Source organism: Anabrus simplex, chromosome 11 (genome assembly GCF_040414725.1).
Source record: "Anabrus simplex isolate iqAnaSimp1 chromosome 11, ASM4041472v1, whole genome shotgun sequence".
NCBI lineage: Eukaryota > Metazoa > Arthropoda > Insecta > Orthoptera > Tettigoniidae > Anabrus > Anabrus simplex.
The window spans coordinates 71,459,325-71,487,163 of NC_090275.1; the positions used below are offsets into that span (position 1 = coordinate 71,459,325).

Consider the following 27,839-nt stretch of genomic DNA (forward strand, 5'->3'; position numbering starts at 1 on the left):
TACACCACAGAGGCGGACTTAAAACAGTATTTTACTTTAGAATGCACCACAGATGCAAAGCTATTACGCAAGAACTGAAAAGAGATATGTACACCAAATTAATACTTTTCAAGTGACAATGAATCAGAGATAGAAAGTACGTATCCGTTCATGTGAATGAGAGAGTTATTTCGAATCGACAAATGTGACTGTTAATAGATCAATATAAAATCCGTATTGCTTGTTGCAAATTTTATTTCCACTATATATTATAAAAAAATCCGTAGAAATGTTTCCTTTGAAATGTATGATAATTAAATCACTAAAGTGGTTTTATTTTTCTTGGCTGCTTAGATACGTATCCTAACCTTGTACTTAGGGTTACTTTATGTACGTTGATAAATTATAAATGTATAGGTATCCCTTGGCGATAAAACAATAATTAATTTAATCATTTTCATCAACATACTGTACCGTACCCAGGGGTAAGAACCCTCTGGGACAAGGATGGCGAACCTATGCCACGCGTGTCACTAGGTGACACGCGAACATGATTTCGGTGGCACGCCACATCAACATAATATTTTACATATACGTCTTGTACTACAGTTTTGTACTATCGTGTTTCACGTGTAGGAAATAAATATCGAAAATCTCAATACTAGTTTCATTCGGACGTGCAATATGGCAACTGCTACACTCATAGGTCCGGAAGTCAAGTGAGATAGTGTCGTTTTCTGGTGGTTTTGTATACGGACGTCGCAAACATGTTTTCGGTGCCAAAATGAACAGAAATTTAACAAAGGTGGTGACCGTATTTTTTCAAGAACTCTGGCCAAGGGAATTCGGGCTGATAAAATGATATGTTGCCTGTGTTCGAAAACAATTTTATCCCCCACATTTAATGTAAAGCGCAATTTCGAGACTGGTCATACAAATGTTTGTTCCATTTCAAATGAAGAAAAAAGAGAGTTTGTTTCACAAAATATCCAACATTACACAAAACAAACGAGTTCTTTTGTATCACCTTTCCGGCCCAGGAATAATATCAGTGCGGCTGTTTCTATCTGTCTCACTGCACAGTACAGCATGCATGGGAAACCGATTTCTGACGGTGAGTTTTTGAAAGAAAGTTTCTTATTGACGTTTGACACATTATTTGAAAATTTCCCCAACAAACAACTAATAATTAACAGAATTAAACAATGTCACTGCTGTCAAGGATAGAATAATAAAAATGAGTGAAGAAGTTTCGGAGCACTTGAAAGCTAATTTGGATAACTCCCACATGTATGCAGTATGTTTTGATGAAAGCATGAATGTGACCTTACAAACAAGGATGGCTGTTTTTTTTTATTTCCTTGTGGAAATTTGATGACGGATAAATTAGTTCAATTGTTGAGCGTACAAACTACAACATGGAAAGATAATGAAGCTAATGGAGGGAGTGAAGTGAAGTGAAGATTATTATATATAATTTATTTTACAATTTGTTTTACGTGCACCAACACAGATAGGTCTTGTGACGGCGATGGGATAGGAGAGGCTTAGGAGTGGGGAAACCACCGTGAACATAAATGGGGTACAGACCCACGGAAAATGCAATCAAATGTATTTACAAGATATATATATATAACAAATAAATAAATGAATGAATCAGTTAAATGAATAAATAAATAACATATTATGAAACATAATCGGGAATTTAGAAAGGAAGTCGCGGAGGGGGGGGGGGTGCATGTTGTAGACATCCCGTAATGAAAAAAAACCACAAGTGGCACAGTCAACAGATGAGAATAATAAACCAGAGTTAAAATGGCACACTAGTTGGAAAAGGTTCTCCATCCCTGTTCTAGGACGATGCCTCCATTTACTGATTAAACATCCGACTAACTCAGGTTGGGTAGAGATGTGGGTAAGTTGTCACGCGTAAGTCTAAATGTCGAAGTTTATAACTTATCTCTAAGTATTATGATAGGAATAATGGAGGATTATCTCGAATGCGAAACACTGATATGGGGTAAGATAAGTATATTACATTAAGTAACCCGAATCATACTACAACACCAAATTAATAAAAATCAGATTGAAAAAACGGATTAAAATTGGTATTGAAATTTGAATGTGGAAAACAAACATTAATATCGCAAAACATATCAAAATAAGAAAATGAAAAATCAAGTGACTCCACATTATAGTCCAACGTTCCTGTTCACATGGAGTATCGCCATTATGAGAATCACAGTTATACGGATTGATATTCGGGAAAGTTGCCGCGATAAGCGCATTTAAACATAATTTAAAATTGAAAGAACTGGGACATGACGATATGAACTACGAAGAATACTAGTGGGGTTTCCCTACACTATATTTACAATAATCAAAACCAACTAAAATAACCTAAGTATTTACATTGGATCAGGTGGGAGGAAAACTCACACACTATACTGACCCGACGTGAAACGCGGTTCACCAAAAGATCTAGTAAGAACTAGATTAACCATAACCATCCACTCAGCACTCCGGGTGTTCCCCATTAATCAACAAGACAACAAACCAAAACACAATGAAATCACATAAATACAAATCCTGTAAGAAAAAACGAACAATATATTTCAATAAACTCATGGAAAGCCTCATTGGCGCGCAGGTTAGCGCCCTTCATCAATTACATATATTCTGCTTGGCAATGAGCTGAAAAGCATGTTAAAACTCAAGACTACTCTTGGAAATTGGTCACTGTTTTGACAAGAAATTGAACATCACTTCACAACTACAGTATAACATTGGCTGATAAACTGACCTGTCTAGCGAGCTAATATTTCTACAATTGCTCGGAGATTCACATACAAAACGTACATATTGCCAGCATGCTACTATATCTCAACACACATGTAATATTCAATGGCCTGACATTTACTTCACGGCAATTCTAATTCTCAGTACTATTCCAGAATACAATCACAATCCTATTTACACTTCACACAATTCTCATAACATTTCCAGGCATGTACTCTGCCCGCATCATTAACTTTATATATATTTCTTTCAGCATGCACAAAATTGTCATATATATCCTATAATCTCATCAGCCTTTCTCATTACAAATCAGGGTTCGATTCCCTTTCTAATCATTGTTCAAAACAGTTTCCAACCCACATTAACATGCATAATTCACACCAATAAAATCAAAATTAATCCTAACATTTCCCTCAGTATCCCATCTAACAAATTATAAAGTGAAAGAAATAAAGAGAGTCCATGCAGTCCCCACCTGTCCATATTTACAACATCACAAATATAAAATTAACACATGCCGTCAGGCGAAAATTACACTAAAGAAAATTCCTATTCTAAGCCTCACTAGTATTAATCGTAATTCATAAAACATGCCATTTAAACCAAAAACATGCGTCTTATCTCCATCCCTGTTCTAGGACGATGCCTCCATTTACTGATTAAACATCCGACTAACTCAGGTTGGGTAGAGATGTGGGTAAGTTGTCACGCGTAAGTCTAAATGTCGAAGTTTATAACTTATCTCTAAGTATTATGATAGGAATAATGGAGGATTATCTCGAATGTGAAACACTGATGTGGGGTACGATAAGTTTATTACATTAAGTAGCCCGAATCATACTACAACAGGACATCTGTAACGGGTAACATTCCCCCTACCATGAGGATCTACTCCATGGACACCATAGTATCAATACGTGGATCCACTGTTCTTTCTTCTACAGGCGATGCCATCTTCTTGAAGTTAGTTCCTGTACAGCAGCAACACACAAGATTCTGGTCAGTCTTTCTTCACCGCTCTCTGTGCACGTTGCACCGAACAAACCCTTTGTCAAATGTAATTACAGGCCAACATGAATAAAATGACACCAACCACACGTTCGCAATATATAGTAAATATTAAGGGTTTAAACACAGTCACTAGGAGCGGCTCGCGGAACTATACGAATTGTTTCTCGCGAAACGCGACCGACGCGAAAATAATCCACGGATGAGCGTCTCTCACTCGATTACCAGTCTGCGGCTGATATTACCGTATGTTCCTTTAATACAAGAACTTGCAACATCGCGCACTTGGCGAATTATAACTGCACCCAATTTTCGTAACACTATTTACAAGGAAGAAATTCACTGTCTTGGTCAGTACGACCTTACAACGTTAGACTCCTGCCCACGTGACAGCATTTACGCGTCCCGCGCACACTGCAGTAGGGTACTGATGCTTACTTCCTGACAACACACAGATAAAAGTGAAATATGGAGCGATGCTCACTTCATTACAACACAAACAATAAGAAGACGAACGGAGCGATGCTCACTTCACGACAGCACACACAGTAAGAAGAAAGCCCCCAACAGGTGGGGCGCTTAAGTAACTAAGCAGACGCCGTTATGGCTAGGGGATTCCCCGAATATTCAAATACTCAGCCAATCAGAGCTCTTGTTACACACAATGTCTTTGTAATTTACTAAAATTAATATCAGATGCACTCATGACAACCAGATTACTGCTCAGACAATTGATAAACTTTATGCCTTAGTATTTCTTGCTCTCAGACCAGTGGAAAAAACTCAAATAACAGAACTGACCTCTCCTTCACGTTGAACACATTACACATAAAACAATGTTGGTCATCCTGAAATTTTAAATTCTGCGCGGTCCAGAATTCATAGTAGCCACACCCTCGCTTTCTAATTGGCTGAACACACCTCGTGGCCTAACGATTTCTCTACGTGCTGGGTTGTGCTGACTCTTGGTAAAACTGAACGTTTCCCACGGTCGCAAGCAAGCTTCTCGAAGTATCCAGCGACATTCTGTCTCCTGGGCTTCCGGTCTCAACTGTACTGCTCTTCTGATGCCTGACTTCAGTCCACGTTTATAATATTGCCAAAAATGTAATTTAATATTTTATTTGAGCCGTCAGGGTACGGCGCATTCCACTCCTACTCTGGGAAAAAATAAATACGTGACTACGTATTTGTTTTCTTTTTTCAAAGTTTACTGTCATAACATAACGTGGACACTCTTCCTTTCATTGCTCTTGGCTGTTTCGCAGACTCACATTCTCTTCCATTAGACGTTCATTGTCTTTACGTACGTTATAGTACACGTCAAGTAACGCTTGAAATCTTCGTTGTTTACTACCACACTCTTCACAACTGTCTTCACATGGCTGGGCTACCTTCTCCATATTCACGTAATTTACGTCCTCAATATCTTCATCGTCGTCCTCACCTTCCACCATCACAGGACCTTCATTGGATTCTTCCTCTTCTTCTCCTTCCTCTTCACTCTCTCCCTCTGCTCTCTCAGATTCTTCATTTTCCGGAATATCATCAATCCTAAGCTGACCTCTGGGATAATATAATTTAAGATTAGATGCGTTGAAGATTTTTTCTGTAGATCCATCAAGGCTCTTCGCCTTGTATGAATTATTGCCATACACTTGTATCACTTTATATGGACCCACATATAGTTCGGCAAATTTCTGACAAAAACGAGCAGACACATCTGAGCTCTGGGGACGCTTGAATAACACGAGCTCATCGACCCTCAGCTGTCGATGGAAACGCTTGTTCCGGCTTCGCCGCAGCCTCTTATCTGCCTGTGCTTTCATCCGCCCTGCGGTTCTCGTATGCATATCTCTGCAGACGGCCTTGGGTCACTTGGAGACGGAATTTTATCATGCCAGGGTCGCTGCGGATATTCATTAAGATAAACAACACAAGGTGTCTGTTTGGTAGATTCGTGTTTTGTAGAGTTGATACTTTACACAATGATAGGTATAACCTCTGGCCATTTCCAGTGTTCCTTTGGAATAAAAATACGACAGTATTTAGCTATTTCCCTCATGACACGTTCACTTGGGTTAGACTCTGGATATCTGGCAGAACTCAACACGTGCCTTCTCTCCAGCCTTTCCAACTCCCTTTTGAAAGCCGGTGAAGTAAACTTCGGCCCATGGTCCCTCAATAAGCTGTCTGGTTACCCATTCTTGGCATGATCTTATTCTTGATCTTATATAATGCTGATTTTGAATTAGCCTTTTGTACTGGACAGTGTTACGAATTTGGAAAATACGTCCATACAAACAAGGATATACTTCACGCCACGGCATCCTGCAGGTAAAGCTCCGAAATAGTCTATGGCAAATAATTTCGTACGCATTGTTGGTAATACTGGTCTTGGCTGTTGTTTTAATAAAAAGGTATTTGGTTTAATGCTCTGACACGCATCGTAGGTTCGCAAAACTTGCTGAATCATGCGCTTCATGCGTGGGCAAATGAATGTTTCTTGCAAGGTAGCCGTCACTTTTTCTACTCCAGCATGTCCAGTGGTATGATGTCCTAGCCAAATGAAATCCATTTGGAACACTGGTGGTACAACAATTCGGAATTTAGTGTGCTCCTCATCGATAAATTTGTGTAACAACTTATTGAAATAATGGTATTACGTTGCTTTCTTCTGTGCCTCGAGGAATCTCGGTGTACCGGCTTCAATTTCTTTGTTGAAATAATCAATAAGTAATTTAGTAGGTTCGTAATTTCTTTGTTCCCGGCCTAAACTTAGGGGCTTATCGAGAATATTTTGACCTTCTTCATCTAAAACGGCAAGATTTACTGTAGCTTCGACGTTATCGGGGTTACGGCTGAGTGCGTCCGCAAATATATTCAATCTACCAGGGCAATGTTCCAACATAATGTCGAACTGCAGGACAAGTAAGGACCATCTGTATACTCTGCCACTTCCCACATTTGACTTTAAAATGAAGGTTAGTGCATTGTGATCCGTGCAGATTATGACTGGAAATCCATAGATGTATTTCTTCCATTGTCCCAGGACGACTACAAATAACAACATCTCTAACTCTGTAGTTGTCCATTTTAGCTCGTGACTTCGTAATTTTCTACTTGTGAACGCCAAATATGTAATCTTCTGTTCAATCTCCGGATGTCTACATTCGAAGCGTCCGTTTGTATAATGAATGTGCGATCGTATGAGGAATACCCCAGTTTAACTCCTTAGTTTTCCTGAAGGCTTCGTCTTGGTCTTCTCCCCATTTCCATCGATTATTTACTTTCAATAATTCCTGCTGCGGTGCCACGGTGTCCGTGTATGACATACAATGGTCCGAAAAGAATTGACATAATCCTAAGAATTGTATAATATGTTTTACTCTTGTTGGTTTAGGGAATATTTGAATAGCTGAGATTTTCGCAGGATTGGGTTTAATTCCTTCACCATCGATGGCATGACCCAAAATAATGTACTCCTACTGCAGAAGTGCGATTTTTCCAGATTAACCTTGAAATTACATTGGTTGAGATCTACCAAAAGACGATTAATTTTGTCCAAGTGTTCCTCGATAGTTTTTGAGCAAAAGATGATGTCATCAATATATATGATGATGAATGTTTTCACTTCGGGACTCAAATTATCCTCCAGTGCACGGATTAATACTGAACTAGAATTCTTATGGCCAAATGGAAGCCTTAGGAAGTGATATGTCTAATTATCAAACATAAATCCTATTAACATACTGGATTCCGGATGCAACTCGATTGATGGAATGACGAAGTCAGATCCACCGTGCCAAAGTATTCCATTCCTCCAAACTTCTTCAGAAAGTCTTTGATCGCTGGAGCTTGTGTGTACTCGGGTACTAGGCGTTTATTTACCTCTCTAGCATCCAAACACACTCTCACAGAACCATTCACCTTCGGAACAGCCAGAATATGGCTTAAAATGTTGTAGGAGATTTAGTTATGAGCCCATTGTTTTCCATCTCATCCATCTCCTTAATTTGAGGGAATAACTTCTCGAGAATAGGGTACGGCTTCTGTTTGAACGGTTCCCAATTATTTACGATAATTTGTACTTATACTTGGGTATTTTCCCGGGCTTAGAACCAAATACATTTGTATGATGTACCAAGATTTCCCTCAGCTTTCCGCGCGCCTCTTCACTCACCGGTACCTCTACTAATTTTTCTGGCAGCAACTTTGAAAATTCCTCATCCTTCTCTTCTGATTCTAAATTTAGTGTTATGGCCTCAAAATATTCTGTTAATGCACTACAATTCTCTATCCAGTTTATTGGGAATTCTGATGATTCTTCTTTTCCCTTAGTTACAGAAGTTGTCCAAATTCTTTCATCACCTAACTTTTCTTCAACCTGGTCCAATCTCAGTCCTTCTCTGGAATTTTTCGTCCGAAAGATTATATTATTGCTACCCATATCTAGCAAAGCGTTATAGGAAATCTGCTCCAGTAATTAAATTGAACTCCATCTTCTGCAAGAATATACATGGATGTGTCATTACTAAATTTCCAATTTTGATGTCTAATAAAGCGCTCCTTGCATACGGCTGTTTTATCAGGCAAAATTCCTCTAAATTTTAATTTGTAAATGGGAACAATGAGTACTTTTATCCGTGATTTTAACTCATTGATGAGTGCTTGTGACACTACACGGATCGTCGCCCCAGTGTCCACCAAAGTCTTAATACGAAGACGAAAAACCCTAGTATAAATTACAGGCAAATGTTTGATACGTTGTGAATTTTGTGGCACTTCTTCCAATATATCCTCTGGTCGCAAAATCCAACTATCCATTGACACCACAGTCCATTCATTGTCGTCTCCTTCCGTACTTATTGCGCTTTTTTGTCTGTCCCTCTGCCTCATAACTGAGCGCATTGGGATTTAATCCATTCTCCTGTTGCCTTAGGCGGTAATCCCTATAAGCAACACTTTTCGCTTCGTGGCAATCGTCAGTATTATTTGCATGTATGGCACCTTTCCACCGGTCTTCCTCCTGACTTTTGCCCCTCAATTCTCCTATATATCTTCTCGACTCTTCACTCCGTTGATCGTAATTTGTCTGGTAGTTTCCTCTTCCACCTCTCGGCCTTCTATAATATAGTCACCTGGGTCCGTTATAACTCCTGTATCTATATCGATACGTCCTCCCATTGTGACCATTCGGATAACTGTATCCTCGTTGATTTGACGTATTCTCATGGTAGTTTGGTCTCCTGTAATTTTCTACTCGATTCCTCCGTTGTCAATCTCCATTACGTTGTGTCTCAAGCATTAGAGTTCATTGTAGGTAACGGCCCATCTTAACAGGTGCGCAAGTCTCCTTTAAGGCGTGGATTATGGGAGACTACTGGCAAAAATGGCAATTGGACTAGACAAAAGAGTGACACATTGGGTTGGCTATATATTTCTAGAAAACAGATCTCAGAGAATTAGAGTAGGCGAAGCTTTACCTGACCCTGTAACAATTAAGAGGGGAATTCTTCAAGGCACAATCATTGGACCTTTATGTTTACTTATATATATATATATATATATATATATATAAATGATAAGAGTAAAGTGGAATCAGAGATAAGGCTTTTTGCGGATGATGTTATTCTGTATACAGTAATAAATAAATTACAAGATTGTCAGCAACTGCAAAATGACCTCAATAATGTTGTGAGATGGACAGCAGGCAACGGTACGATGATAAACGGGGTTAAAAGTCAGGTTGTGAGCTTCACAAATAGGAAAAGTCCTCTCAGATTTAATTGCTGAGTTGATGGTGTGAAAGTTCCTTTTGGGGATCATTGTAATTACCTAGATCTTCATTGGGGTAATCACATAAATGGGATTGTAATAAAGCGTACAGATCTCTGCACATGGTTATGAGGGTTTTTAGGGGTTGTAGTAAGGATGTAAAACTTTTTAAAACACAACTCAAACTTATTCGTCTACTAATGTCATTCTACGCCATCTCTACACTGATAGCTCGGAACATACCACTTAGCCGAGCAGCTCATCTCCTTACTCTCAAGTCCTCCCAGCCCAAACATTGCAAGATTTTTGTAACGCTACTCTTTTATCGGAAATTGTCCAGAACAAATCGAGCTGCTTCTCCTTTGGATTTTTTCCAGTTCTGGAATCAAATAATCCTGGTGAGGTTCCCATATACTGAAACCGTACTCTAGCTGGGGTCTTACAAGTGACTTATATGACCTCTCTTTTACATTCTTACTACAACCCCATTGTTCTTGATAGACTGGTCTGCCTTTCATCGTCCAGTCTGCAAGTCTACGTGAATTATATAAGCACCTAGCTCCGTGTCTTCGTTTAGTTTTCCCTCTTAGAAGAAAAATAAAACATTAAAAACGGAGTCTAACTAAACAAGGCGTCGATTTGACTCTCTTTTCTCTACTATTCCCAATACTCTTCACTTGAGGTTTAACGACCTTTTCTCCAAGAAAGGTAACATGTAGGATATTGAACAGTGGTGATATGTTTTATTACAGAATAACTTAACCCATAAATATTTAAAAAGTTTGTATTGGAAACATAAAGATTTAAATTTGAACTGAAGCAGCCTGTGTTCTACCTACAATTCTTTGTCTTATCTAAAGGTTTCGTCAGACTGGAAGATTTCAGATTTTTTATCAGTGATAATCTAGTTCTTTCATTGTTTTTCATTGGCTTCCTACTTTCCAGCATACACAACTTCTTCATCTCGTACAATCATATTCTGAATCCTCGCCATTTTCTTCAGCAGCTCCAGGCAGTGTGTTCTTGTTGTTGGTTATTTTTCTCTATCGGTTGACCTGTTCTATGCCATTCCCGAAACTGACTGAGTAACAGGAAGTAAGACATGAGGTGTTCAGTAAGAATGCAACTCAGTCCAACTCTCAGATTTGCTAATCTGCAGCTGGCCGTATTTTTCACAAAACAATCACAGAATTGGCCGCTTTTGTAGTTGCGGGTACGAACAGCACTTTCAGACAATTTAATCATATTTATCGACCTCACGATGGTAATCTTCCTGGCAAATACTACACTGACATGCCAAAAGTCATGGGATAGGGGCCTAGTAACGGTCAGTTCCTCCTCTAGCTCGGCCAAGTACAGTAACTCGTTGTTACATCGAAAGAAACACCTATAGAGAGATTCTGACCTATACCGTCTGGATAACTACCCACAGTTCCCTTCAGTTTGTAAGTGCAAGATCTTGGATGCGAATGGACCTCACTACCACTTGACGGGGTTCATATCAGGCGAACGATATGGCCTCAGCAGTCGATGGAAATATTCAGAACGTTCCTCCAACCACTTGGGCCTGATGACTCGGTGCATTATCCTGGTGGAATATCTCATCGTTGTAGTGGTACCTGAAGTTCATGAAGGGCTGCAAGTGGTCACCCAACAGTTGAACGTAGCAGTCACTGGTCAACGACTTGTTCAGATGGATCAGCGGGTCCAGCCAATCCCACATGAACACACTCCATACATTAAGGAGCTACTAATAGCCTGTGTCCTGTATGGTGCTTGTCTACGCCGTATTCGAACCCAGCATTAGCTCAGAACAACTGGAAGGCCCTCCGAACACGGAGCTCCACACAAGCTGAGCGAAACGGGCGCGAAATGCTAGCTGCTTGAAGGTAAGCTACAGGCGTGCTACTTTTACAGCGTGCATACCAACGGAGCGACACAACCTGGGAAGAGATTGGATGACTTGGAAATGTTGGTGTTGTAATTTGCGTACCTACTTCAGTGTTGTTCAGAATGCTTGAACATGTCCAGTACATCGAATGATGTAGAAGATATGATTTTATAATCTTATTACACTGCACTACGGTGGAGGTGAAAGATATCAAGAAAATATTGAGTTCACCCCCTACTTGGAACTTGGAAATTAGGCTATTCAAAGCAGCAAAAGAACTGAACACATCGGATTCCAAATTCTTGCCGTCTCTCCTCTCAACATCCGCGACGAACCAGACTTCCATGGTGCCTGACGTAATGCTTGACCCGGAACAGGAACACGACAATCAGGCGGAGAGTATTCGTCGCTTCAAATTCGCGACTTGCACTGCATGCAACTTGTGACGTGCATCTTCCACTTCGCCACCTCGTCTCCACGTAACCGCCTGCATGAAGCTCCGTTGACGGATCCTGTTTCCCTAACAAAGGAAGTGTCGACTGAGCTACAAGGTGTCGCCAGCTTACCGCTTGCGTGAAGCTCCCTGTGCGGAAGGCCAAACAGTAACTCATCGGACAAAACTATCTGTTGCCAGTCCTCCAAGATCGAATTAACAACGTCGCGCGCCCAGGTAAGACGTTGTGTTCGGTGTCGTGGTGTTAACGAGGGCACTCTGGTAGGTCTTCTGCTCAGATACTCCACTGACGTTAAAGAACGCTGCGCTTATTTGCTGGATACGCGTCTGGTATCTTCTGCATTGAATGTGGATGGGATTTGAGCCACTGTGGCTTGTTTGTTACCATATACACACGTCACACCATTGATCGAGGAATGCTAAATATCCGCACAACTTCGACAATGGAATGTTCCATTCATCTGGCCCCACTATCATGCCCCGTTCGAAAGACGATAATTCACGTCGACTTGCCACGATCAGCACAGACAATGTTTACAGTAACTCTTGCTATGTCAGATCACTTCTTATACACGTCTGAGGCCTTCCAAGATATCAAGATACGGTGGCGCCATCTTTATATACTACTATCCCATGATTTTTGACATGTCAGTGTATTCGATCAGTAAAAAATGGAGATGGCCGTTTTTATAACCAGGCTATTCGTGTATGCCCTGACTAGATAGATAGATAGATAGATAGATAGATAGATAGATAGCTAGATAGATAGATAGATAGATAGATGTAATGAATGCAAAGAAATAAACAATTTTTACTTCTTTTTCAGAGGCATAATCCAGAACATCGTGGGATCTCGTCAGGGGTCAACGGATCCAAGAGATCCACCACCCCCAGCAGAACCGAAGGAGTAAGTAATTTCAAAAGCAAAATTTGCCCTATTCCCTATTAAAATTTTATTATATTTATCACTTTGGATTATCGGAAAATAAGGCAACATCGTGGGCGTATAAAGGACGAAGTTAATTTCAGGATTGGTTTTTTAGCTCTAATGGCATTTTTTTCAAAAAGAGCCTAAGGAAAAGCAATGGGAGCGATATAATCAGCTGCGTCAGAGTAGAAACAAAAGCCCATACCATCAGGCCAAAATTAGGTTTACCTTCTTTTCCTATTTTCAGGAGTAGATCAGTAGATTAAAAAAAAAAAAGATCTACTGCAACGTCAAGTGTCAGAAGACTTACCGGAAGCGTCTCAAAGACAAGGCGGTCGAGCGTCGTTGAGTTGCGAGCTACCGGAGCCGTGTTGTGAGGTCTACTGATTTTGCAGCACGTATTCTACTGATCTATTGCTAGAAACAGAAAACGAATATAAAATGCTGGATTTTTGAGCTCTCATAGCATTTTTTTTTTCAAAAAGAACATGCAAAACAGCTTATACTTCGAGTTTATTTACCCTGGCTGCATTCTTATCCAATCATTGGCCTCCCTCAAGGGCCTAGCCACATGTATTGATAATGTCCTGACCTACCTTGTGAAAGACGTCGAACATGAGGATGCTGGCTTTAGAATGTAAAAAACTAATAATTAATAGTAGTATTTCTTGTAATATTGTGTTGTGTTGTTTTTGTTGTTTAATTGTTTTAAATTTGCTTTAGTATCATACTACTGTAAGTGACCGTTGCCACCGGGATATTTTCCCAATTGCGATGTATTTGTTAACAATTATAACAATGGACGTTCCCTTATTAGTCAAAATATACATTTTTTCAGAGACTCTTTTGCCTTTCAGCGCTCAGTCTGCAAGCCTCTGTGAATTTACTAAACGCCTTCACAACCCTCTATTTGTAAATAGCCCTGTGACCTTGTTTAGTTCTGTGGTCGGTAAATGCAGAGTGGGTCTTGGCCCATATGTGGCCACGGCTGGTCCGTGGTCCAACAGCTCTGCACTCTGACCGGCCAACCAAGCAGAGGAGGGATGGTCACGGATCTACCGTGGCTCTACGCCTCTGCATTCGGGACACGAGACAGGGCTCGACCTCACGGCTGGCCACAACCGTCGGCTGTCCTGTGAATGGTTTTCCGTGGTTTTCCATTCTCCTGCACTAAGGCGAATGTCGGAACAGTTCCTAGTATAGGCCACGGCCGCCAACCACCTCACATTCTCCGATCATCTCCTTCATCGTAACAAATCTCCCGGCCTGGGAGACGGCGTCACCGTCTAGGAGGCCCGCCTCCCACTTCAGGGGAGGAGTGAACACATTTTAGTAGTAGTAGTTCTATACCTCTTATCTTTAAATCGTCCGACTCGTTGGCTGAATGGTCAGCGTACTGGCCTTCGGTTCAGAAGGTCCCGGGTTCGATTCCCGGCCGGGTCAGGGATTTTAACCTTAATTGGTTAATACCAATGGCCCGGGGGCTGGGTGTTTGTGATGTCCCCAACATTCCTGCAACTCACACACCACACACAACACTATCCTCCACCACAATAACACGCAGTTACCTATACATGGCAGATGCCGCCCACCCTCATCGGAAGGTCTGCCTTACAAGGGCTGCAATCGGCTAGTAATAGCCACACGAAATTATTATCTTCAATTCACTAAAAATTGAGTCTAACCATTGTCGTCTTATTCTCCTCTACCTCTCTTACCCTCCGTGTCCAGTCCATTATTTTCCCCCATTCGTCTCACATGACCCCACCATTGCATCCGGTTTATGCGTACAGCTTCATCAACCGAGTTCATTCCTAACATAGCCTTTATATCCTCGTTCTGAGTACCCTTCTGTCATTGTTACCACCTGTGTGTACCAGTGATCATTCTCGCTACTTGCATATCTGTTATTTCTAACTCACGAATAATATATCCTGAGCCCACCCAGCTCTCTCTCCCGTACAGCAAAGTTGGTCTAAAAAAAGGCCTGTGTAAAGATAGTCGAAAAGCTGGCTTCTTTCTTGCAGAATACTGTTGAACGCCTCTGAGAGCTCACTGTATTAGCTTTGCTGCACCTTTATTCAGTCTCACTTACTGTACTACCATCCTGCGAGAAAACGCATCTTAAATAACCTAACATTTAATTCTCCCCTACTGACATCACCTTAGTCTTTGAAAGGCTAATTTTCGTATCGTACTCCTGGAACCTACTGAAAGTTTTATCTTTAACTGAGTCTAACCGTCGTCCTCTTTGTTTCCCTCTACTTCTCTTGCCCTATATGACCACGTTTATTATTCTCCTGGGTAACCTATCCTTCTTCATTCATCTCACATGACTCCACCATCGAAGCGGGTTTATGCGTATCTGATAATTGACCTTCTCTCTGAAAATCTAAGAGAACCAGCTCGTCAGTGCACGCTGCTTCCAAATGGTATTGTGCTATGCAACACAAATAGAGAACAAGTTGAACATATACTAGAATGCTGAAGAAGAGCTCTAGAGGAAAGATGTTTTCAAATCAGCAGGAATAAGACTGAATACATGTGCCTGGGAGGAACTGGGAATGAAAGTGTTCAGAGGGATGGAAATCAGCTCCAGGCAAGGAACAGTTTCAGGAATCCGCTATGTCTGCTGATGGTAATCTAGATCTAGAAAGTACCAGCTAAATTCAGGCTACCTGGTCTTGTATCCTCTGCGACAACAGACTAAATATCCTAACATTATCTATAAATGTTATCATTTCCCACCCTGAAGGGAAGGGGCGGGCCACCTGGAGGGTTACGCCCTCTCTCTGGCCAAGAGATACGGGCGGGTTGAAAAGGAAGTGAAGGATTGAGGAGAGGGGTAAATTATGTAAAGTAAGAAGGAGATTGGAGGGGAATTTTTCAGCCTATGGGTGAATTGCTTTATTGCATCAATTGGTTTATAATAGTAAATACATATAACAAAAGACGATTACAACAGTAGAATTTCTTGATCACTTTAACTTTGTTTATATGTTGTTGTTTTTTTACTATTTGTACAACTTGAAAAAAAAGTTTTTGTGTTTCTTTTCATACCTCTTTTTTTCATAGTGACACGATAAGCAATAACCTAACAGAGGGAAAGCCTATAAATGTGCGGTGAAACCTGCAATGCTATATGGAGCAGAAACTTAGTTAACAGTGCAATCACAATATAAGTGACTGGAAGTATCTGAAATGAAGATGCTGAGATGAATGTGAAGGGTTACGAGGAAAGACCACATCAAGAATACTTTTATACCGGCAGCGTTTAAGTGACTGAAATATTTAGGAAGGTCCAAGAAAGGCGATTGCTCTGATATGGCTACATTCAGCTCTGTAGTCCCAAAACTTTTACAGCGTATACTCTACTGTAAGTCGGGCATGACAAATCCCTAATGTCAGACCACTTAGGCGCTTAAAATTAGTGGCTTCCAACTAGTTACAACAAACTTTCCTCAATCTGGCATAAAGCAGGCATATTAATGTGCTCACACAAGAGTTTTCTGCTATTCTAGTTATTTATTAAAAACCCCTCTAAGATGCCTCGTTTCATTTGTGATCACACTTTTCACTGGAAAACTCTTGAATTTGTGTATGTTGCAGTAAGGTGGTTTTGCAGCCACGTCTTCATATTATTCTCAGGCTTAAACATAAGGCTGGAGACGTAGGCAATGAACAGTGATGACTAGGGCCCAGATGTTTATGACACGTCATATTTTATTTCGTCATATTCATTCCATGGAAAATAAACAAGTTAAGCATGTTTTTATATACTGTTGCTAAAATTAAGCAATTTTGCGGGTCATATAAAGTAATATTTTGCACTTTTAACTTGTTTTGGTCTTTTTTTTGGTAATTTTTTATACTATGGTCATATTCCCCCTTGAAGTTTCGTGATTTCGTCATATTGTCACCTTTTATTACGGTACATTTTCGTATACCTGCTTGCAGTCGTCACAAAGACGGTTTTTCACATTTCCCAATTGTTGTCTGTAATTTCTTACAATTATATTTCTTATAAATATGTATCAGATATGTGAACTAGGAGGGTAACTATAGAAAGAGACTCATGCGTATAAAGAGACACAGGAATGAGCCTCGATTGAACTCTAATGATTTGACGTATTTCAAATATGGCGCAATATTATCCTGCGATGTTGAGTGGTCTTTTTCCCGTTACAAGTCAATGTTGCGTGAAAACAGAAGATCGTTCCCATTTGAAAACGTTAAAATATATGTAATTTGTTATTGTAATTCTGACCGCCCATCAAGTTGTGACATTTATTTCATTCTGTGCAGAGTCGTACCTCTGAGTTAAGTAATTAAATAAATTCAAAATAGAATAATAAAATCAATATTATTATTATTATTATTATTATTATTATTATTATTATTATTATTAGATGTTCTAGATTTTAAAGGGATATTTTCAATATAATGTTCATTTAAACAGCAGCAAAAGTTTTGAAGATTTCGTAAATGTGACCAACAACTTTTAAGTCATATTAATGTCATATTTTAATACATTTAGGTCATAAATACTTACATATTTCTAACATTTTTGGGTCATAAACATACGGGGCCCTAGTGATGACTTTAAATAACTGAAGCTTAGCTGAAGAATTAAAAATCACTGATAGAACGGCGAAATTAAAAAGAAAAGAAGCCAAAATTGAAGGTCTACGCACAAAATCAGAAGACATACCGTACCTATTAATATTTCGAGTATTAAAAGAGAATATTCCATACTACTTATCTTCACAACTCAATTTCCTATCCTCTTTCCACCAGCATAACACACGCTCCGGCAGTACACTTGCTATCCCTCTCAGCAGGTCAGCAGCATTTAGCCGTTCCTTTGTTGCAAATGGAGCTAGAATATGGAATTCTCTCCCCCACAACATTAGAGCCATAAAATCCTTAAATTCCTTCAAGTTGTCTTGCCGTGAGTATCTCTTCAATGTGTGCCGCCAGGCTGAATGAATCTGGTAGAGTGAATGTGTGTATGAATGTACGTTTACTGTGCTTATGGTATTTTGTGTCATTCAACTTTTAATTTGTAACGATAGTTTTAAGACCTGACTAAGAATATTTATAGAGTTTATGTTATTTTGTTTCATAGTTTGTAATGGTAGTTTTAAGATATGATTATGAATATTGCTCTCAGATGTACAATGTTAATGAAGTGTGGTTAAGTGTAAGAGAGGACCATGAGTCCTAACTTCGCCACTACAAATAAAGGCAAATATAATATAATATAATATAATATAATATAATATAATATAATATAATATAATATAATATAATATAATATAATATAATATAATATAATATAATATAATATAATATAATATAATATAATATAATATAATATAATATAATATAATATAATATAATATAATATAATATAATATAATACTCTAATGAGTGGGCGTATACCTTCGACTACACTCCGGCTACATTAAGCGCAGGGATGAGAACTATGTAGGAAAGAGAAGGATTGGCATGTAGGTGGAAGGTAGGAGGGGGAGAGGTACACTCGGAAGAAAATGGATTGATTGCGTGCGGGAAGATCTCAAGGGAGAAGCAGTTAACAGACAATGTCATTTGGGACTGGGGGAAATGGAAATGACTTGTCAGAAACGTCAACCCCGCACGAACGGGAACTCATTGCACCTATTTTCAAGTTCCAAGACATCACATTGCAGGCTTTCAGGATAGTCTGCCATTAAGGCCAAGTGATCGGCTCAGTACGCTCCGTGTCACTTTTTACTTTTCAGTAGATGATCCATGTAACAACAAGGGTGAAAGATTACAGTCTTTTATAACCCCTGTAAATACCTTGAATTAAGAACTCATTCTGGCTGCAGCCCAATTCTCAATATAAAAGCCATTAACTTATTGAAAATAAAATCAAGAAACAGACTGTCTACAAAGGCTTTATGTAGACATTAAAGACTAAGACATTTGAGAAGCTTATTTTCAAATGATACCGGAACCAAGACCAAAAAATTAAAAACTGAGATGATGATGATGATGATGGAAACTGTACGTCAGTAGGAAGCTCCATAATATAAAAGAAACTGCAGTCCACCACAGAAACACGCAATAGTGAATATAGGGTTGGCCTCAGGAAGGGCATCTGGCCGTAAAACAGAACCCATGTGTGGCACAGTTCACACTTGTGACCGCACAGTTGTGGGAAAAGCAGTAGAAGAAGAAGAAGAAGATTGATTTCTTTGGCGCTGAGTAATGCCGAATGAGGTGGTGGTGGTAATTATTGTTTTAAGAGGAAGTACAACTGGGCAACCATCCTCTACATAACACTAATCAGAGGGAGAAACGGAAGGGATCCGACACTTCGAAAAAGGAAAATATCAGTCAAAGAAAGACAAGGGCCACGAAGGGCGTGAAAATGAAAGACTCCCTAGTCCTCGCGAACCTAATACCGTCGGGTTGGAAAAGAACAAGAGTTGACCAAGAGAGGTCGGATAGGACAGATGAAAGTGAGAAGCCTGGCATAAGTAAGTGGAAACAATGCCAGGGCTCAGCTGAGGGTCCCGTGGTCGCCAACCCTCGCTCCAAAGTTCTGAGCCCTTGGGGCTAATGCCGAATGACAGACAACTCCTAACAAATTACTTTCACTAAGTAACATGTTGTAACCCTGATCCCTTGAATCCTGTAGTATTAATTTTGCTCGAAAAGTGACACCAGAAACATTACGCAGAATGGCAGTGCATTTACTTGGATCTAACGTTTCGTATTTGCAACTGTGATTAAAAAAAGAAGTAAAATAATGTTGTACAGTTGATTTCATTACATTTTAGTTAAAACACCCGATTTCGAGCTGATTTCATAAAAAAAACAGCCAGATTCCATAACAAGAGTCTAGCTCCTGAGGGAGCAGTAGTTTCGTGTTTCGCAGCGTAGCGCTGCAAGTATATAATCAGAGTACTTCGGAAAACTTCGGTGAGTTTGCCGCCGCGTAGCGCAGTAGGAAGATGAATCAAGACATTGTGTAGTTAGTAGTTGGTCTAGGTTGAATGTAATTCTTATAGCACAAGACGACAGTGGTGGTAACTATGATAATAAGATAAAGGTTCAATTATGCCTGTACCCCTGAACATTTAATTAGTTTAAAGGTGATCGAATCGAATATCTGTGAATGTGGTAAATTAGTCGGTACAACAAATCATGTTTCTTTATTTCAATCATCAACGGAACAAATGTATTCAGAAATTAATGAAGTTGGGTTTTCCACTGCCATTGAATGTAATTTGTCTGTTATATAATCCTACAGTTCAAGTAGCAGAGTTAATGCTTCATTAACTTCAGGAAAGCAAACTAACAGTGTAACTCTACTAATATAATTAATAACTTCCTTTATATGTGATTCGGTCTTGTATGTATGGTAGTTAAATGTCGTGATGAATCACACTGGCGAGAAGGTAATTATAGTACGCTGTATCTTTGTGTATTTCTATCCCGCTCTTTTACTATACAGAGTGTTTCAAAAATGGGGGGGGGGGCATAATTTCAGGTATGTATTTGTTATATGTAGACAATCAAAATAGTTTATTACAACATGTGTCCGGAATGCTTCATTTCCGAGTTATGGCCTTCACAACACTGAACTTCACCGGAACGTTTTTCTTCCGCAGGTCATTGTCATTACAGAAGATGTTCAAAATGTCCACCTCCTGCTTGAAGACAGACCTCACATCGATGTCTCATTGACATGGATCGAATGTTTCCTGATCGATGGATAGGTAGAGGTGGCCCGATTGCTTGGTCTCCAAGCTCACCTGATCTGAACCCTCTCGTTTTCTACTTGTGGGGCCATTTAAAATCTTCGGTGTATTCGTCTCCGGTGCCTGCTGTGGAAACCTATCGGAATCGAATTGTGGCATCGTGTGAGGACATACGCAAAACTCGTGGAGTTTGGAATCGTGTTCACAGGTCAATGAGACATCGATGTGAGGTCTGTATTCAAGCAGGAGGTGGACATTTTGAACTTCTTCTCTAATGACAATGACTTGCGGAAGAAAAACGTTCCGGTGAAGTTCAGTATTGTGAACCCCATAACTCGGAAATGAAGCATTGTCGGACACATGTTGTAATGCAGTATTTTGATTGTCTAAATGTAACAAATACATATGTGAAATTATGCCCCCATTTTTTGGAACACCTTGTATATCCCATCAACAAGAATCGACTTTCATAGATATGTGCTTTAAATAGCATAACAAGATATTCAGAATCAAGGGCGCCCTTACCCGGGGGCAAGGGGGAGACGCCCCCCCCCCAGCTCTCATAGAAAGGATAAAATCTAATGTAATCAGGTGTCTTTCTCTCAAGAAAATGATTTAAAATTCGGTATTATATAGAAGTGGTAGGGGATACTGTGAGTGGTATTCTACCGTAAAATACAAGTCGTGATTCATCTTCCAAAATATTAAAAACACCACACACTCCTAGGTCTAGCCTTCTCCCTCCCCCCCCCTCCCCCTACGAACTATCCGATGGGCGCCCATGTTCAGAATCATCCTTAATATAATAATTGTAAATATTAAAGAGGATCAGTGACTGGATGGAGGCTATATAAAACGCGGAGTCCAATAACGATCAAGATGAGAAGAAGAAGAAGAAGAAGAAGAAGAAGAAGAAGAAGAAGAAGAAGAAGAAGAAGAAGAAGTAATTCTTCCTGGCAGCAATGCAGTTAGGGGAGCGTATCCGTGAGCTTGCATTCGGGAGTTCGAACCCCGCTGTTGGCAGCTTTGAAGATGAATTTCCGTGGTTTCCCATTTTCACACAGGCCTGTGTTGGGGCTGTAGGCCTACCTTAATTAAGGCCACGGCGGCTTACTTCCAATTCCCAGCTCTTTCCTATCCCATCGCCACCATAAGATCTATCTGTGTCGGTGCGACGTAAAGCCAATTGAAAATATATAGGCCTATACACACACTATGGAGTATTTTCAACCAGGACGTGAACTCTCCAGTCGCAACGATCTGACTCGTATGAACTCTTCTTGAATTACTGTGTGATACATTTATTTATCTTTATTAAACGTCATAGTAATACCACTCTTCTACATAAAACGTAATTTTGGAGCGAAACGAGACTTCGTCTGAACAGCAACGCTAGCATTCCGAGTCTCCTGCATCTTCGAAAAATCCAGTGAAATGATGGTAATGATGACATAAAGCTGAAAAAGTATTTGCTTTTGTGTGCAAGTTATTCACGTAATACCAATTGGAATCGTCCTAAGGAACGAAGGGATAGCCCGATATCTAGCGGCACTATTTGAACTGCTGTTCCGATTACTTTCTTTCAGCGCTATGCGGCAAAACACGAAACTATTGTTCCCTCAAGATCTAGACACTTGTGATTCCAGACCTGGCACTAAGTAGGACTACGAGATGAGATTTTAAAATGCCTGATATGGTATCAAAAGCACCAAAATGACATCACTGATAAAGTTTGCAAACTGTTCCAAAAGTGCATCAACGAAAGTATGTAAAAGTTAAATAATCAAGGGAAGTATTTCAGTTTCGTGCGCCTGTGTTGAAGAGTGAGTCCTTTCCACTCCCTCAAAACATACGGGAAATTAACAGGCCTCACTTTGTTATTCGTGATCAAATCTCTTCTTAAGTAATTTTACAATATCTTACATAACTTTTTGGTCAAACCTTTTCTGAATTGGATGGAGTTGTTCTCGGTAAAGCGGTGGCTTAAAATTGATGTCGACAATATGCTGACCTCTGTAGATGAATCGTACAACAAATACTTTCACTGTGTCCCCTAATCGACTTTATTTTCCTCCTCCTCCTCATTGATCATTTGCTTTTACAGAGAGCGCTGGCACTTCATAAAGTAGATTTCTTGATGTAATCCTTTCAAGTATGCCGGTCTGCTGCCGTGTGGATCGCCTCACGGGGGATTGCCACTGTAGGGGCAGCAGCTGATTTATCCATTTGGTTGAGAATCTTTTTTTTTGACATCTGTTTGTTGACCTACCTACAACCTGTTTTCCAGTCAATAATCGGGTCTGGGATGGAATGAATGAAGCCCCATCTTGCGGCGAGAATAGGAATTGTGGCGGCTGCCGAAGCCTGTCGCACTCCTCTGGGGCAATGATCACTGACTGACAGATGAATTGAAATGCTAGTGGAGAGTGTTGTTGGAATGAAAGATGACAGGGAAAACCGGAGTACCCAGAGAAAATCCTGCCCCGCCTCCACTTTTTCCAGCACAAATCTCACATGGAGTGACCGGGATTTGAACCACGGAACCCGGCGATGAGAGGCCGACGAGCTGCCGCTTGAGCCACGGAACCTCCCTGCCCGTTGACCATGCTTCCTAAAATAATTTTCTCCACACTGCCTGTTCTTCTGGAGACGTGGCCGAAGTATCTGAGGTATGTTTGGCTTATCGCTTCAGGAGTCTCTTTTATATCTCGAGTTCGTCCAGCACGGAGGTTTTGGAGATAAAGGGGATACGTCAAAATACCCACATTCCGAAGCTTTCTATCTGCTTGTTTCCACGTTTCGGTGGCGTATATTGCAGTGGGGAAGATAAGACCATTAGTCAGGTGGAGTTTGGCGCTTTTTCTAACAGTACGATCCTTCCAAAAATGCTCCTGAGCTTCGTGGTGGATGAACAAGCCATGGCCGTCCTGATTTCGTCAGAGGTTCCTCCTGAGTTGGAGATCAAGGAGCCTTACTAGTGAAATTTACCGACTACTTTAAAGCCTGCTACCTCCTTCACTTTGGGCTGATTACCTGCCTGTCGATGATCATTACATTTGCTTTAGCTTTATTGATTCTGAGCCCGTATTCTCTGCTAACCACAGTTATATTCCTCAATATGATCTGCAGTTCCTGTGCGGTAGCTTCTTGGCTGAGTGAATCATCAGCGTGTCTCAGATTTCTGATATTTCCGACATTTTTCTTTCCCATTCCTCCAAGACTTTTCCCGTCATTTGTTCAGATTCGTGTTGAACGGGATCTGCTTAAATTCGGGCTCGAAGTTCGTATTACTCCCTCCACTTTCATGTCTAACGTTTTTCTTCTCCCACCTCTTCTAACCTTTAGGGCTATGGATTGAGAGCTCTCCATATGTACACTGAAAGTACACCAAAATCCGTCATTTTACAGACCCAGAAATTCAACGCCGTGGATTTAGCGAGGAGCATTAATTAGCATTCAGTATGAACTAAAAATTTCCAGTTGTCACTGCACAAGTAACTATACAGGTGGGCGAGAAGTCCGTAGATGTAAAATATTCACCTGTCTATGATGAATTCAAAACATCCATTTGCATTCCTCCAGTACCTCTGTGTCTCCAGGTCCGTTTGCTCAATTTAGGTAGCATTTGGGGCGTCACAGTCGTGAAGGCATTGCATACATCATTCTTTGGTACCTTTTGCGGACACCCTGATTTTAATACCCCAAAGAGAATTGTCGGGCGTGATGAGATCAGGACTTTATGATGATCATGGCAAAAATGAAGGAATATTCTCGGATCCCCGATCAATCCACTTCCAGACAAATGCCGGGGGTGTTCCTATTTATAGGTCACAGTCGATTCCTTTCACTTTCTTGCCTAGTTTAGTTCGCCATCATTCATTTCATCACCTTTGGCTTCTCAGTGAAGTTGCGTCATGAAGGGCATCCGGTCGTAAAACATGCCATATAAACTGGACTAAGGGGTATACATACATCATATACATTGTTATTACTTAAAACGTATTCATTTTCCCATGTCTTCGGCTGAATGGTCGGCGTTGAGGCCTTCGGTTCAGAGAGTCACGGATCCGATTCCCGGCCAGGTTAGGGATTTGAATCCCGTCTGATTAATTCCTCCGGCTCGGGGACTGCGTGTTTGTGCTTGCCCTCTTCATATTCAGACAACATACCACTCTCAACCATCACAGAAATACGTAATAGTGATTACATCCCTCCATATAGGGTTGGCGTCCGACCGTAAAACAAGACCAAATCCACATGTACAACACAGTTCGCACCCACGATCTCCTGTGGGAAAATCGCCAAAAGACGAAGAAGAAGAAGAAGAAGAAGAAGAAGGGAAAATGTATTCATTTCAAAATGAATTATTCAATTAAAAGTAATCAATTAATAAAGATAACCTCATTTAAATAACTCAATCAGATAATAAATATCCTCTATCGGTTGGTTACATCTGCCGCAAGCTATTGTGAACGATAGCACAAATGATAGTTGCCCGGAATAATGATCCACTGGCCAGCTGGTGGATCCAATTGAAAGGTTAATAAATATTCATCACTCAAAGTTACATTAATAAAAACATACATCTTCTCCGCTACACGGAAAAGACTATTACTAATCCATGGAAAACTCTTCTCAGGACAGCCGACGGTGAGGACCAGCCGTGAGGTCCAGCCCTGTCCCGTCTCCATGTTTTTTTTAATATATACAGCCAACCAAGTCCACCCTCTCTAGAATATTCCCAATCCCAAGCTCTTCTGGAGGATTTTTACATTTTAATTCAACTTCTTTAAATATAATTTTGAATTCAAATTTTTCCCCTGGCCTCTTGAAATGTATTAAATATTATTGAACATGAGACGAGAAAAGAACATACTCCATTCATTTCATTTCATTTCATTTCAGACTGCAGTACGCGGATGAGGGCACTGGAGGACAACCATAATTTCTATCCATGATGCCGTAAGTAATGTATTCACAATTATTATTATTATTATTATTATTATTATTATTATTATTATTATTATTATTATTATTATTATTATTATTATTATTGCTGCGATTTCTGTGTGAGTATTTTTTTTTTCACTAGCTATAGGTAAAATGTTGCCATATGTTTACGAATTACGAATTGAAGAGTGGGTAGTTGATGAGATGGATGAGAATTTGAATTGTGGAGGTGATTCGGGTTCGTAATTTTAATGGTTGAGTGACGTGAAAGAAAAGTGTGAGACTGTGGTCTGTTTATTGTAAAGTTTAGTAATTGAAATGGTTGAGAATTGGTAATGATTAGTGAACTTGGAGTGGAATTTGGATGAGATTGGAAAGTTCAATGGTATATTTGGAGTGATGCTGGAACGAAAAGTGTTTATTTTGGTGAAGTAGGCGGTGGTATGTTTGGAGAGCTGGAATATAATAGCTGGGTATCGTGATTATTTAGGGTTGCCAAGTTAATATATTTGTGTGTGGTTAGATAAGGGAGCTTAGTAAAGAGGAAGTAGTGCAGAATATGAATAATACGTAAAGAGTATGTGGTTCACCAGCACAGCGAATGATGCAACGCTAAGCTGAGAGGTCAGCGTACGGTCTGGATTGTGCCAGGTTAGGAGGTGAGACGAAGGTTGTTTAAACCTTTTATGCCCTCTGCCGATGTTCTTTATTTTATTATTCTAGCTTTTATTATCCGGCTGCTTTATGCCAGGGCCTGTGGATCTCAACAAGAGTTGATCATGGGCCATATGACAGCGCATATGGTGGTAGACTGCCGTTAAATTTATGTTCCTGTATTCTATAATCTCTGTACCTTGCTTAAGCTTTAAGCTTTACGGACTTGAACTGTGTATTGGGCGGAAGCCTGTAAGGTTCAATAAATCCTTGATTGATTGTTTACGAATTAGGATATTTGAAGTGACTGAAAACATATTGTATTTTCCTTATTTCCGGGTTAGGTACATATTTTTACATATTTGAGGAACACACACATATATTTACATAATTTTAAATTATATTTTAAATATGTTCCATTTTCATGGTTTCAAAGTTATTCCTATCAGAATGTTGCCCAACACTTCCTCTACTGTGCGGCGTTGGGTATGAAGTGAGATAAATCTTTGTAGGGAGTTTTTACGACTGATGCCCTTCCTGACGTCAACCTCACCGGGAGGATTAATGAGAGGAAATTAATGACGTGATACATGGTAGTAGGAAGGGGGAGGATGAAACCCGGTGCCGGCATGTAGCGTGCTCCTGTCGAATAGCCCCTAGGGGTCTGCTCAAGGTTTATCATCCCCATCTGACGGACGAATCACCATCATATGGACACTGCGGAGAGGTTTGGAATTGTGTACCACCACCTCTCCCACCCTACCGGCCAACATTCTGTTCACCCAACGGGACTCGGCTAATCATGGCCACCAGACGGGCTAATTTGTGAAATGGGTATAAACATTTGTTAGGCTGAATTATAATGGACAATATCGTAACAGGCAAACTAATTGGAATAACAAAAATCAAATGACCGGGCGAGTTGGCCGTGCAGTTAGGGGCGGACAGCTTTGAGCTTGCATCCGAGAGATAGTGGGTTCGAACCCCACTGTCGGCAGCCCTGAAAATGGTTTTCCATGGATTCCCATTTTCACACCAGGCAAATACTGGGGCTGTACCGTAATTGAGGCCACGGCCGCTTCCTTCCCACTCACAGCCCTTTCTTATCCCATCGTCGCAAAAGACCTATCTGTGTCGGTGCGACGGAAAGCAATTTTTTAAATGCATGTAAAATACAATTTGGATTTCAATAAATTAATACTCTTCCCTGTTTCAGATGATCCGGAACTAGGGGATTCTATTTTAATTATTAGAACTTGAGAAAGTGAAGGAAGTTGTGTAATTACAGTCCGATAATAATAATACGTCGTCTAAAAGGTACGGTGAATGGACCACAATGGCAACGTGTCGTAACACCGCGCATGTGCATGTGAATAGACATCTCGAGAAGCGCCACGTGTGGTTTAACACACGGAGCTGAAGCAGGTTAGTCTGCTGCGGCCAGCTGAACGTAGTGCGTGTGAAGGTTCATGTCACAGAGCAATGAAACAACCTATAATCATCAAGTTTTATTATAAATTGGGAAAACAGTGATGGAGACGCATGCGATGTTAGTGCATAGAACAGATCCCGTTATCAAAAAATGGGTTTACGACTGTGTCCAACGCTTTCGGGATGAACAGAAAACACTTAATGATCCAG

The 27,839-nt window shown here is 40.3% G+C and overlaps 1 protein-coding gene across 1 annotated transcript in view; it reads left to right on the top strand.

Moving 5' to 3' along the window:
* Window positions 1-27,839, top strand: part of LOC137502699 (uncharacterized) — a 156,666-nt gene that overhangs the window by 119,268 nt on the left and 9,559 nt on the right. The window contains exons 6-7 of the mRNA XM_068229681.1: window positions 12,736-12,816; window positions 25,500-25,556. Coding sequence (XP_068085782.1) covers window positions 12,736-12,816; window positions 25,500-25,539 — 121 coding nt within the window. The 3' untranslated portion in view covers window positions 25,540-25,556. The remainder of the gene's footprint in view (window positions 1-12,735; window positions 12,817-25,499; window positions 25,557-27,839) is intronic.